Source organism: Molothrus ater, chromosome 1 (assembly GCF_012460135.2).
Source record: "Molothrus ater isolate BHLD 08-10-18 breed brown headed cowbird chromosome 1, BPBGC_Mater_1.1, whole genome shotgun sequence".
NCBI classification, from domain to species: Eukaryota; Metazoa; Chordata; class Aves; order Passeriformes; family Icteridae; genus Molothrus; species Molothrus ater.
The window spans coordinates 29,111,123-29,123,845 of NC_050478.2; the positions used below are offsets into that span (position 1 = coordinate 29,111,123).

The window sequence follows — 12,723 nt, forward strand, 5'->3', positions numbered from 1 at the left end:
GGAATGTAAGACATGGGCAACACTGCATAAATTTAAGTTTAATAATTATTTTTAGCAAATAAAATCTGTAAACCGTTAAACAATTATCATCTTTTCTGAATGTAAACATGGAACTGGACTCACTATGACTCAATGCATAGAGAAATTAAAAATGTGCATCTTTTCCTACACCATAAATTGTTGCTGAAAATCAGTAACATTTCATTAACCAGCCACAAAATTTCAAAATTAATCCTAGTCCTAAACTTCCAAAAAGCATTTAATCCATAAGTATTGCATTTTGTTTGGTTTTTTTTTTTTTCTAAGCTCCTTCCAAATATATAAAGAAGAAACAGACCAAAGTTTATAATGAGGTCTAAGTCACTGACTGGCCACAGGAAAGAAGGTTCTCACTAGATATGTTCACAGAAAAATAAAATCATCCTCAAAAAACCAAAATATGTGCTATGCCCCAAGTACAACTGAGACCATCACTTCCTTCTGAAAGCAGAGAAAAAGTGACAGATTTTTTCCTCTCGTAGGGAAAAAAAATAATCTCCTGGTAAAGACAACTTGCCAGTGGGAATCAGCTTGGCCGATTTCCCATTTGCCTGAGGAAACTCAAAGCCGTGTCTCAAAAGAGCATCCAAATATCAGAAAAGAGCTGAAGAAACACTGAAGGAAAAAATAAGGTTTCTGTACATCTACAAAATTATTAAATATTTATTTGTAAAAATGTGACTGAACAAATTACTGATAAACTCCTATGAATGAGGTGATCCCAACATTTACTCACAGAGATGTATCAAAAAAGAGGCCAAAATGTTTCAGCTGTTAAGGCAGTACTTCTGGACATATGGAAAAATTTAAGATGTTTAGATAGATTTTAGAGAAAATAGATGATACAAGATTTTATTTATTTTCTTTTTTAAATTGCCATACCAGAGTTGGATGCTATCTTTACTCAGAGAGGAAATAATCCATTCAAGAGCTACACCTATGCTAGAAGAAACAGAACAAATATATGTATTGCATATACATAAATAAATATTCATCCATACACACCATCACATACTAATGCTAAATGAAGCAGCAAACAGCAATTATAGATTGCTCAGTGAGGCACCTCAGTGCCTCTGGGACTGTAACATGTAATCTCACATCTTGCTTATATTTTACTATTAAATTTTTGGATGTATGCATTAGTCCAAAACATCTAACAGTTGTGGGGTTTTTAATGTAAATTCCATGAAAAGATTACCCACAAAAAATTCCATCAGTGCAAAAAACTCACTATTACTTTCTTACGATTAAAAACAGAAGAAGCGGTTTTCATGACAGTGAAATAAAGCCAATTAATCTGTCTTTATTTCCACATCCTGTGAGAACATTCCTGCCATGATGTCTGACTAAGCAAATAAAGAGAGATTTGCCCAGATCTGGAACTTCAACTGAATTTTTCTTGGTAAAGAACCCATACCAAATCAGTGTGTTGTGGTGGAAATTTTTCTGAAGATTAAGGCTTATGGCATCCTTCACTGTAGAAGGAAGTTACGAACAATCAGGATTTGCTCTGTCAACTCCAATTACTTTGGAGAAAATTCTTTCGTTCAAATAGCCCTTTGAGACCAGGACGAAACAGCAATTATTAGAAGAATTAGAAATTATTAGAAGAATTATCCTCATAATACTATTCTTAGAATAATATAATACAATGAAAGTTTATCACCAAATTCTGTTATGCCTTAAACATTTTTTTAAATATGAATAAATAAAGTTTAAGCAACACTAGCTATACGGATAAAAAGTGGCAACTGTAAAAGGTAATACCATATAGCACCTATTTTTTCTTAAAATAGAAGTCTGTAAAGAGAGAGACAATGCCATTTATGTACAGACTGAGTATCTGAGGAGTGACATCTGGGCCAAGCAAGCAGAGGTGGAAATTATCGGTCTTTCTCCCAGACTTGTTTACAGCTCTATCTCTATTGCATCTCGGCTAATCAAGGAGGCATCACTCGGTAACTGTGTATGAGGTAGGGGAAAGGCTGGAAATGAGCTGCAGACCCAGATTTGGAATCAGAAGTTTCAACCACATCTGTAGGCAATCTACTTGGAGCAGCTGCCTGACACTCTTAAGGAAAATGATGATGGAGAAGACAAAAGGAGGTTTTTTTGAGCTATAAAAAATAATCTGCATTCAGTGGAAGAACTGAGGTAAGATCTAAAAGTACATCCTCAGAACACTGTAGTTCCTTCTACCTCAGCAGATAAAAGTTCCCAGCAAACTATTTAACAGCTCACCAAGCATTCTGATACATTTACCTGTTTGTCTATAAAAATACATTTAAAAGCCAATTACTTAGAAAATTCTTTAGCTTGGCTTTTTGTTGTCCTTCTGTAACTCAGAAAAACTCTCCTATGAAGACAGGCTGAGAGTTGGGGTTGTTCAGGAGAACAGAAGGCTCTGGGGAGACCTTATAGCCCCTTTCAGTCCCTAAAGGGGGCTGATGAGAAAGCTGTTGAGGGACTTCTGTAAGGGCAGGTAAGATAGGACAAGGTGTCATGGCTTTAAACTGAACAAGGGTAGTTTTAGGATAGGTATTAGGAAGTTCTTTCTAGTGAGGATGGTGAACTGGAACACGTTGCCCACAGAAGATGTGGATGCCCCATCCCTGGCAGTTTTCAAGGGAAACTGAGCTCTGAGCAACCTGGTCTAATAGAAGGTGTCTGTGCCCATGGCAGGGGTCTTGAAATTAGATGATCTTCCTGCCCAAACTATTAGCTGATACTGTTTTCCCCTAAATCTGAACACTGGTTTATCCTTCTTAAGATACCCCACAAAATCACATGAAAGAACGTCAAGCACACATAAAAAGACACATTTGAACAAATGGCAATAATTGAACTAGAAAAAAAACTAGAAAAAAAGATTACTAAAGAGCCTTATTTTTAAAGAAGTGGAAGTCACAAAGAAACTAAAGACCTGGCAACTGATTAAATACAGTTTTCAGGAAAAAATACATATTTCAAGAGAGTTTCCAGGATGACACTGATTACTTTGACTAAAGAATTCACATCTATGAAGAAACAAAACCATTAAAAATAGTTTGAGGTTTTTAGGCACACTGAAAATCTCATTTTATTCATAGATTAAAAATTAGTCTGGAATTTTAGACTTCTATTACTGCACAAAATACTACAAACCTGACATTAAAGCAACCACTATTTTCCATAATATCATGACCATATGTGGATTTCTTTGCAATGTATCCAATATATCTCATAGATATGTGATAAGATTCTTTTTACCTTACTAACATCATTAAAGATTGCATGTATCTTACTTCTCTGTCTACTCCACACCAATGGCATAAAGCAAAGCTCTTGCTTCCCACACTTCAATTTCTTTTGAATCCCAGATAAGCAGAATATGAGGGACTCCAAGGAAAAACAAATGTGCATCAGTCTATCTTAAAATGCTTTAAAACACCTCCAATTACTATGATAAGAGTTCTGTTTCTTCTCAAGCACTCCCTGATAAGTACATTACACTAATTTAGTGCTACTTCATAGAGGGTGAGTCTCAGTGTCAGGAAGAACAGGAATTGAAGGCCTGGTTTCCAAACAGCAGTTATAATTTTGCTTGGCAAAATAGCAAAAAAAATCAGGTTTCTTCTAGCTTTGTATCACACATATATAGACCAACACCCAGCTAATGCCACAGGTCGTTATCTCCTGATTATGGCTACAACATGCTGTGGAGGTGCCTTAAAATGCCTGATTCTGTCCCAAGCAGCAGAATGCCTCCTAACACACTGAGCAACAGAGAGGAAGAGGCTGAACTCCATCTACAAACACTGTTTGTATTTGATTTTGTCCTTATTCCTAGAGCAGTTAAGCTGCTCAATTTTGTAATTTGCTTTTCTGCTTTACTGATAGTTAACACAGATATGTAAGATTAAGAAAGATCCAAGTATTTATATTGAAGATTTATGCATTTATATGTATGTTCTGTGCCAACACACAGAACTCTACACGGTATAGACATCAAACGTCAGTATATGCCAATATGGAGAACACAGAAAACACGGTTCCTCAGTGAAAAACAAGATATATACAAGGAAAATTTTGCATCCTTTTACATAGAAGTTTTTTAACTTTGCTATGTAGTATTTTAACTCCTACCACATTAACACATTTGAAGTGAACCAATAATTTATTAAGAAAATGGAAGCTTTTGACTCAAGATCTATCCTAAACACTGCAATAGAAGAGGTCTAACTGTCTCCTATATTTTCCTAGCTAGCATAAATACAAAAACCAGTTCTTCTGGATGATATGTTGAAGAAGGGGGAGAAGCTGTATCACTACTTTCTTTCTTTCTCCTCACAAGACACCAAAAAATTAATAGTCTCTTGACAAAAGAGTTGCCATTGTGGATGGAGCAGGGCAGGGAGGGGTAGAATAATATTCCTTTTATTCCTCCCCACCACACTGGCCACATAAATGGGAACAAGACATGATCTAGTGTTTGAAATTAATCTCCACCCAAAAATTCTTTTAAAATACCACATTCTTTTTGGTCTTCTATTCTTTTAGATTTGTACAAAATATTTCAGCATAAGCCACTATTTTCAGCATCCTGAAAAACAGAATGTAAGAGAGAAAAGGAAAAAAAAGAGAAATCATTGATTTCAAGAGACTTCCATGACATATGGTTTTCATTTATTAAAAACAACATTTCACACATAACAGAAAAAGAATCATGTTGAAATGTAGTTTTCAATTGATTACTTTTAAAACTCTGTTGTCTGATTTCCAAATGGTGCCAAAAACATAATCAGCTTTCATCTACTGACAGTAATTGCTCTGGGTTATTTTTTGGGACTGGGCAAGTTCCTTTAACTGATTATTTCTTTTTAAACTACTTATATTGACCCAATATGTGAAAAATGAACTGTTGACTAAGAGGAGATATTACAGGGCCTTGATTCACACATTGTGCTTTGACAACACTGGGAAACACTGATGTGAGTGCATTAGTGACAATGATGTGATTAGCTGTGAATATCAGTGCTAAAGCATTCCCACAAAAGTCAGAGTCTTGAAGATTCATTGATTATCACATGTCAAAACCTGACATTGCCAAAAGATGTGGAAAAAAAGTGGAGAGACTATATACAGAGGATTAACAAGCTAAAACCCATGAGTCACATGAGAATGAATACGTTCTTGGTGTTGAAAATGTATTTTAAATATTCATTCAAATTAAATTTCCAATTTCTCATGAAGACTTGCTTTGGGCATCAGGGTAAAATTCAGTTTAAATTCAAAGCCCTTATCTTTTTCTGATCTAAGCATTCAATTTAATACAGTTTTTACATAATTCATTTTGAAAATTCTGCTAATCAAATAAAACTATTTCTTAGCTATATCAGCATTCAAATTCATATGTACATGTATGAATGCTTGAAAAAAAATATAAAAACCCACATGCTCTCACAGCCTGCTCCTACCAAATACTCCATATGGACAAATAATATTTGGATATTACCAATACACAGACATAATCTACTGCCAAAATTTTTCCCCAGCTCTTCAGAGAAATAAGCTTAACAAAACATCTAAAATGGAAATGGGAAAACTCCATTTTTATGCAATAATTAGACTTTTAAGCGTAACAGTCTCCCGTTATTAAAATAAATTGATACTAATTACCAAAATAAGTCTGAAATGTATTCACCAGCTACTGCAGTCTCATCTCAATCTTACATGCAGGTAAAAGAAAATCCAAACACTTTTTTATCAGCAGCTTTTCCTTAATACATAAGGAAATACATATTTGCATAAGTTTGTATATCCTTAAGTACTACATACATAAGTACTTGTATTTAATACCTAACTCTTACTGAATATGCTACATTTACTATACAAAGGTGAGATTCTTTTTTTTCAAGAAGAGTGATGAATCACATACTTTTAGAAGGCTCTTGTAGAAGATTATCATTCAAAAACTACCTGAAATTTTTTCATATCAAACAAAGTTACAAGCAGAAAGTTTGCATCCTATCCTAGAAGAACTGGTCAGGAAAAATGGGGTAGGTAGCATAGTTGAGACAAATAAAATAGCAAAATTAGGGAATCCCTGAAAAACATCAGTTATAACAAAAAGTTCTGGTTGAAACAAACACTTTATCTGCATGTGCAGATTGTGTAAAAACCTACTCATGGACAAACATGTCTGAATTGGAATTTTCATAAGGTACTGAGGATTAAGAAAAATCATTTTTCTCTGCATGTTCTATGGCGGTGGTATTCTCATATATTTTACCTGTAATGATCCTGTCTGTACATTGCAAGTTTTTGTGGAGGTTATTTCAGCTGCATTTTTAAAAAATACTTGCTACAACACTTTTAGTAAGAAAAGTAATATGTGACAATGTCATGTTACCTGTCATTGCTCATTCCTCCCTCTTTAAAGTTTTAAAGATACAAATTAATAAACTTTCACTCAATGAATGAACACAAAATCTCTGTTTGCTGAGATTTAACACAATCTGAGCCTAACTGGCACCTTCACTGGGAATAATAACATACACCAACAGAAAAAGGTTTAAAATGTCCTGTTCCATTTGTCAACAAGTTACATCCATTTTATTCAGTAAATGTACAGACTTTAGTAAAAGTGGAACTATACTTATTGACCTAAGTTTGACTTTCTCCTCACCAGTATTTAAAAGTATAGCTTAGAAAGAATTAAAAGGACATGAGGAGTGGCATCTGCTCAATTATACATGTATACATTTGTATCTATCAGTATCTCTACTGCAAAGAAAACTTCAAGACGTTTCCATTTGTCGATGAATTCCTGCAATAAATTATGACTGAAAGTATTTTTGCTATATTTTGTCTTTCTTTGCAGTTTCATAAACATTATCTAGCTGCCACAATGCAGGTCAATAAAGCTCAAGTCATCACAATAAAAAAAACCCAAAACAACATATTGTTCTTCATAATGAAAACAAACAAATAACACCCCCCCCCATCGTAATTAAATAGGCTGTCTAAAGCTGTTTGTCTTTTTTAACATGTGATATGTAAATGAAAGTTATAATAGGCTGATTAAGTTTAAACAAAAGCTACTGTACAACACAATAATGTAAAGGAAATAAAGGATAAAACTAAGTTCTTAAAGCAGAGAAGTGTATCAAAAGGAAAGAATGCCAAAGGAGGAGATTATCACTGGTAGCACCGACTGACTAAAGGAGATAGAGAGAGACCAGTAAAGATAATTTAAATTGTTCAAAACTGAACAGCAGAAATTGACTATCTGAAATATTTTACACCTCAATGCCCTCAACACGCTCCACAGAAAGCAGGCTCCTAGCCAGACTGCCAGCATCTCTGCCTGGCAGGCTTCCCAACTCTCTAGGTATCCAGAAAGCTTTCCCTAGAAATTTTGCCCATGGAGCCAGAAAAACAGAGTATCCAGTGTCTGAAACCTAGAGGTTTCTGCTGGTGATGCACACAAGATGTTACATTCTTTTCTTCTGCAGCTAGAGAAAGATACAACTTCAGCTTCTTACATGTGAGGGACAGGCTTCTCCTACATTATATATGCTATAATTCTGCACATCCTACTAACCTTCTGTAAATTAGTTCCAATTTGAGTTCACTTCATCCCATCATTTGGACAAAAGTAGGAAGATCTGACTTCTGCAGTACCTTTTTTATAGAAAATTAAATCTTCCTATTTGTAGTGGAAATACTTCACTTAATACATTATAACATGGCAAGATCTTTACAGGAATTTAATATCTTCTGTCACATCAAAGAACATAGCTGAGGCAAAGAACACAAAATATCCTTCCAAACCATATTACTGTGTGCTTGAAATTTTAACTACTTTTCCACTAATGTCAATGGGCCTAAGACACTACCTCATCTTACAAGTTTTGTCTTCTTTCCAGACTGCCATGGCCACAGCAACACTATTACAACATCCCAGTAACATCCTTCTCCTCTTCATGACTAAACCACAATACTTTGCATTCATCTTGTGATCAGCTACATACATGTCAATTTATCTGACAATGCCAGCTGGACCAGGGTACACCACACTCTACCCTGTACATGTGCATCTCATTCCATTTATTATAGCCCATTACCTCATCAAGCATTTCCAGTGTGATATTAACTCCCAAATTTCATTTAGTTTGTTGATTCTATTATTATTCACCTACTCACTTTACAAAGTAATTAGCTAAATACTGATGAGATTACACTCAACATTAGTCACAGACACGCTGCTTTAGTGCTGAAACCTTCTCTTTCAGGACCCTCTGAAGTCACTCAGTTAGCTTATTAAAAAAAAATAAAAAAGTAAAGTCAGTCATCTGAAGAAAGCCCTGTTGCCAATGGAGAGTTCTGCTCTTAACACATCTCCAGAAGTTCAATTGGCCTCTGACCCCTGAAAGTTAGGGGTTCCTACAAAACTACCCCTTTCTCTCTCTTGACTTTCTCATTGCTCTCATGTTCTGGCTGCCTCTTCCGAGAACAGCAGAGGTGAAGCTTTTTAACACCTCTGTGTTACCAAGAAAGGATAACTAGGTCACTTAAAATAAAATAGTCCATTTGATTAGTCCTTCTTCCTTTCCTTCTTTTTTCCATTCTACCTTTATGCCTTGTTTGAGGCTACTGATGTTCCTCAGGTGCAGCTTCTAGGGTTGATGATCAGCATTTTAACCATTTCTCTTGCAATTGCTGTAAAGTCACAATTGCTCAAAGCACAGCATAAGCTTTATTCAAATTACTAAATCTGCAATTTTAAGCCTGCTACATATAAACTGTATTATATGGTTATAGAAATCAGTATTTAATATTTTTTCCTGAGATAGGTTCTTGTCATTTCAGAATAATACAGACCATTATGAGATTTCACAGTAAAGAGAAATTTCCGTGACAAGTATGGAATAAGTCAATTACTTGCTCTTAACTTATTTCTCATATTAAACTCAATTAATGTTAGTAAAATTATGTACTGTGAATGACAAAAATGAAATTCACTCTGAAAAATTCTGCCAGCAGAAAAGGAATGCATTCTGGTTTCAGATTTAAATATTACTCTATCATCTGCAAAAATAGCCACATGCAGTATTTATTAATAAGTACATCTCAATGGAAGCCTACAAAATAAAATATACTGCAACTATGCATAAAGAAAGGAAAAAATCAAATTAGCATTACTTACTTGATTAAGTATATCTTGTTTCTGTAACACATGCAAGGAAAGAAAGAACATACATACATTAGTGCAGTGTCATAACACCCAAGCTCTGTTTTTATAATAGAAATATTTTTAGTGAAAGGTTAGTGATTTAGATGAGCAGGTTTAAGACATTAGATGGACTATCCCATTTTCTTGTGTTAGCTCGTAAGTCAAGAAAATGCTTCTAAGTCAGCTCTCTAGTCTTTATTAGACAGTGCAAGCAATTTATTTCTAAACATGCAATGACAACCAAGATAGAGAAATAAATATAATGTTAGTATTTCTTCCACGTGTACTTTAATAAAAGCATTAAATTTTTTTAACAAGAAGAGCTGTAAATGAAACTGAATTCAGTTATCAGAACCGAATATTCTAAAATCCAAGCAGAAAAATCATGGAGATGATCCTCAGTGCCACTACATGATGCATACAGGAGCACCAGGGGATCAGGCCAGGCCAGCAGGAGTTTCATAAAGGCAGATCCCGCTTGACTCCTGGGTCCTTGACACCTAAACCCCTTCTACGACAAGGTGACCTGCTTAGTAGATGAGGACATTGTCTACCTGGACTTCTGTAGAATCGTTATCATCAAGGTTGGAAAAGACCTCTGAGGTTTTTAGTATGTCCTTTAACACTGGATTCTCCTGGAGAAACTGTCTGCTCATGGCTTAGACAGGTGCACCTTCGCTGGGTAATAAACTGGCCAGGTGGCTGGGCCTAGGGAGTGGTGCTCAGTGGAGTTATATCCAGCCAGAAGCTGTGTTTCCCAGCACTCACCAAGTCCTGTAATATATCTTTATCAATAATCTGGACAAATACAGACTTGCACCTTAGTCAGTCTGAAGATGATGCCCTGTTGGGCAAGAGCTTTGATTTCCTACTGAGGCTAGGAAGGCTCTGCATAGAGATCAGGACAGGCTGGATCAATGGGCTAAGCCAGGGACATGAGGTTCAACAAGGCCGAGCACCGGTGCTGCACTTGGGTCACAGCGAGCCCGGGCAGCTCCACAGGATGGGGGAAAATTGTCTGGAAAGCTGTCCAGCAGAAAAGCAGCTGGGGATGCTGCTTGACAGCCTGTTGAACATGGGCTAGTGTGTGCCCAGGTGGCCAAGAAAGTCAATGGACTCCTCAAAATCAGGATGCACTCAAAAAGGATGACAACACTAGGTCTACAAGCACACAATGCTGCGTACTTACTGCCCATTTAGACACTGTCTTTAGCTCTGTCTGCTTTCCTAATTCTTGTAAACCTATTCAATGCTCTCCTCAAAGTGAAATGGATGAAATTAATATAAACAGATCTCGAATGATGAAAAGAACATTTATCAATCACAGCTTCCCAAGAGGCTGGTCTTAGACAATGTGTCTTATACCATGTATAAAATCTGTTCTTAATTGTATCTCTGATATTGACTTAGAGAAGAACATGAAAGGGCAGCTGTTCAGTAGTAGAAATTTTAGGCATTTCCCTTACACTGAAAGCAGAGAGTAAAAGTTCCATAAATAAACTCCCTATAGTAGATAAACTTCTGATAATTATACACACCACTTCCCATAAATCCTAAAATCCACTCACTCAATAAATGATACATCAACAAGATATAAAATAATGTAAAATAAACCAGATTATTTCAGGTATCAAGTTTTGAATACCAATTCTTTTGCTATTTGCATTCCATTAGATCAGCCTGTGACAAAACACTGCACTGTAGGACCAATGCAGTGAAAAAAATTCCTGAACCCTTTAAATATGTAAGTAAATATATAAGTATATATTTAATTAAATATATCCCTCTGATGAATTTGTCATAGGTCTAGGACCCATGTTTATTGGTAAAAAACTGACATCATCTTTTGGTAGAACAAGACTTAAACCATTTGGAGTATTTATAAGATAATTATCTAGTAAAGAGAGACGTAAAAAGAAAATATGATGGTATCCTCTACAAAACAAAACAACAAGGCAGAACTGCTGGAAACAAATAGCTGCACTAAGACTGATGCCAGCTGGATCAGTTAATTTTTGTCATCTCATTTACATATAATAGTTAATTACTTATAACCAATCCACAGAGTCCTCATCCAACCTCATAAAATCAACTTGAAGATCATTCCACACAGCAGGCTGAATGCATGACAAAAATGTAGACACACCTGTGCAAAGGCAGTTTGCTTGTCAGAATAGAATATTCACCCAGTGCCAGAGGAAATTTCAGCCTCTTTGCTTTCAGTTCAGCTATGGCATGAACCTTGAGCTAACAGACCTTCTTAGATCCAAAGCAGCTTTGTTGCTAGCTATGTTTTCTTTATGTTGCACTCCTTGAAGTCTAAGTGCTAAGCAGCAAAGTACAGAAATTTCCAGGGTTAGCCTGGGTCCAGTACTGACCCAGGAGTTAGTGAATAGCTTGATTCCTGCTGAAGACATTGAAGTCATCACAGGATGCCTGTCTTGAATTCCTTCTTCCCCTACCCTCCTCCTGTCCTGCTCCCTGCCCTGGGTACTCTGCTGCTCTGGATGTTTCAGTACACTGGCAGAATTTTTGCAAATGAAGAGCTGTGAAATGAAGAACAGGGAGACACCATGCAGAGTCACAGACTCATCTCAAGACCAACTGTGCTTATTAATTCCAGCTTTGTACAGATTTTGCCAATTCACCTGGCTTCAGTCAGAGCAGTTTTCCTGGGCACCCATCTTGCCATGACTCAACTTCCATGTAGCCCCAAATGGGAAGAATGGCTTTGTTAAAAGAGACTAATCACACCACTTTAGGTAATCATGTTTATATACAATTGACAATTTGAAAATATGTTACCTGTATGCCAATGTATTATTTAAATACACATAGCATGCATAGTTATATTTTACTTTAACAGGTTATTCTTCACAAAACTGAGCATGTATAATGACTGAAAATATGTGAAGAATTAGAAGAAAAAACATATAATAGATTAAGACCATTTTACCAGGTCACATTTTTCCTAAAACAAAGAAGAACAAAACCAAAAGTATGTCTATATTCTAAGAAAAAGAAGGTAAAGGAGGTCCTACAGCCTGTGGATGATCACAGCTTTCCATCCATTTATATTCTATTAATGTACTTAAGTGGAATCCTGGAAATCTAAGATGATCACTTACAGGATCAACTCACACTATTTTACTGAATTACTAATTTTTTTTCCTCAGAAACTGACTAAAATGACTAGCATTATGCCCAGCCAAGCTCAAAGCATCAAATGATTTTTCAATACTTAATAAGCTATAACTCATTAGTTGACAATAACTGTATTACTGCAAATATATTTTCAATAATTTTTTGCATTTTACATCCTGAAATGTAAGATCTAGTAATTTTCATCATGGTTAGCACATATTTCTATCCTGAACTTCATATAATGTGAGCACAGTCAGAAACATTACTAATAGAAACATTACTGAAACAGGTTTTTTATTTAGCTACATTCTGAATCACAC

General features: G+C 35.6%; 1 protein-coding gene across 5 annotated transcripts in view; it reads right to left on the bottom strand.

Annotated features, from left to right (window-relative positions):
• Nucleotides 1-12,723, bottom strand: part of DGKB (diacylglycerol kinase beta) — a 333,031-nt gene that overhangs the window by 256,746 nt on the left and 63,562 nt on the right. For 3 of the 5 annotated variants that reach the window (XM_036402463.2, XM_036402457.2, XM_036402479.2), the window contains exon 4: nt 9,233-9,253. The exons of the other annotated variants lie outside the window; for them this stretch is intronic. In XM_036402463.2, coding sequence (XP_036258356.1) covers nt 9,233-9,253 — 21 coding nt within the window. The remainder of the gene's footprint in view (nt 1-9,232; nt 9,254-12,723) is intronic. 5 annotated transcript variants of the gene reach the window in all.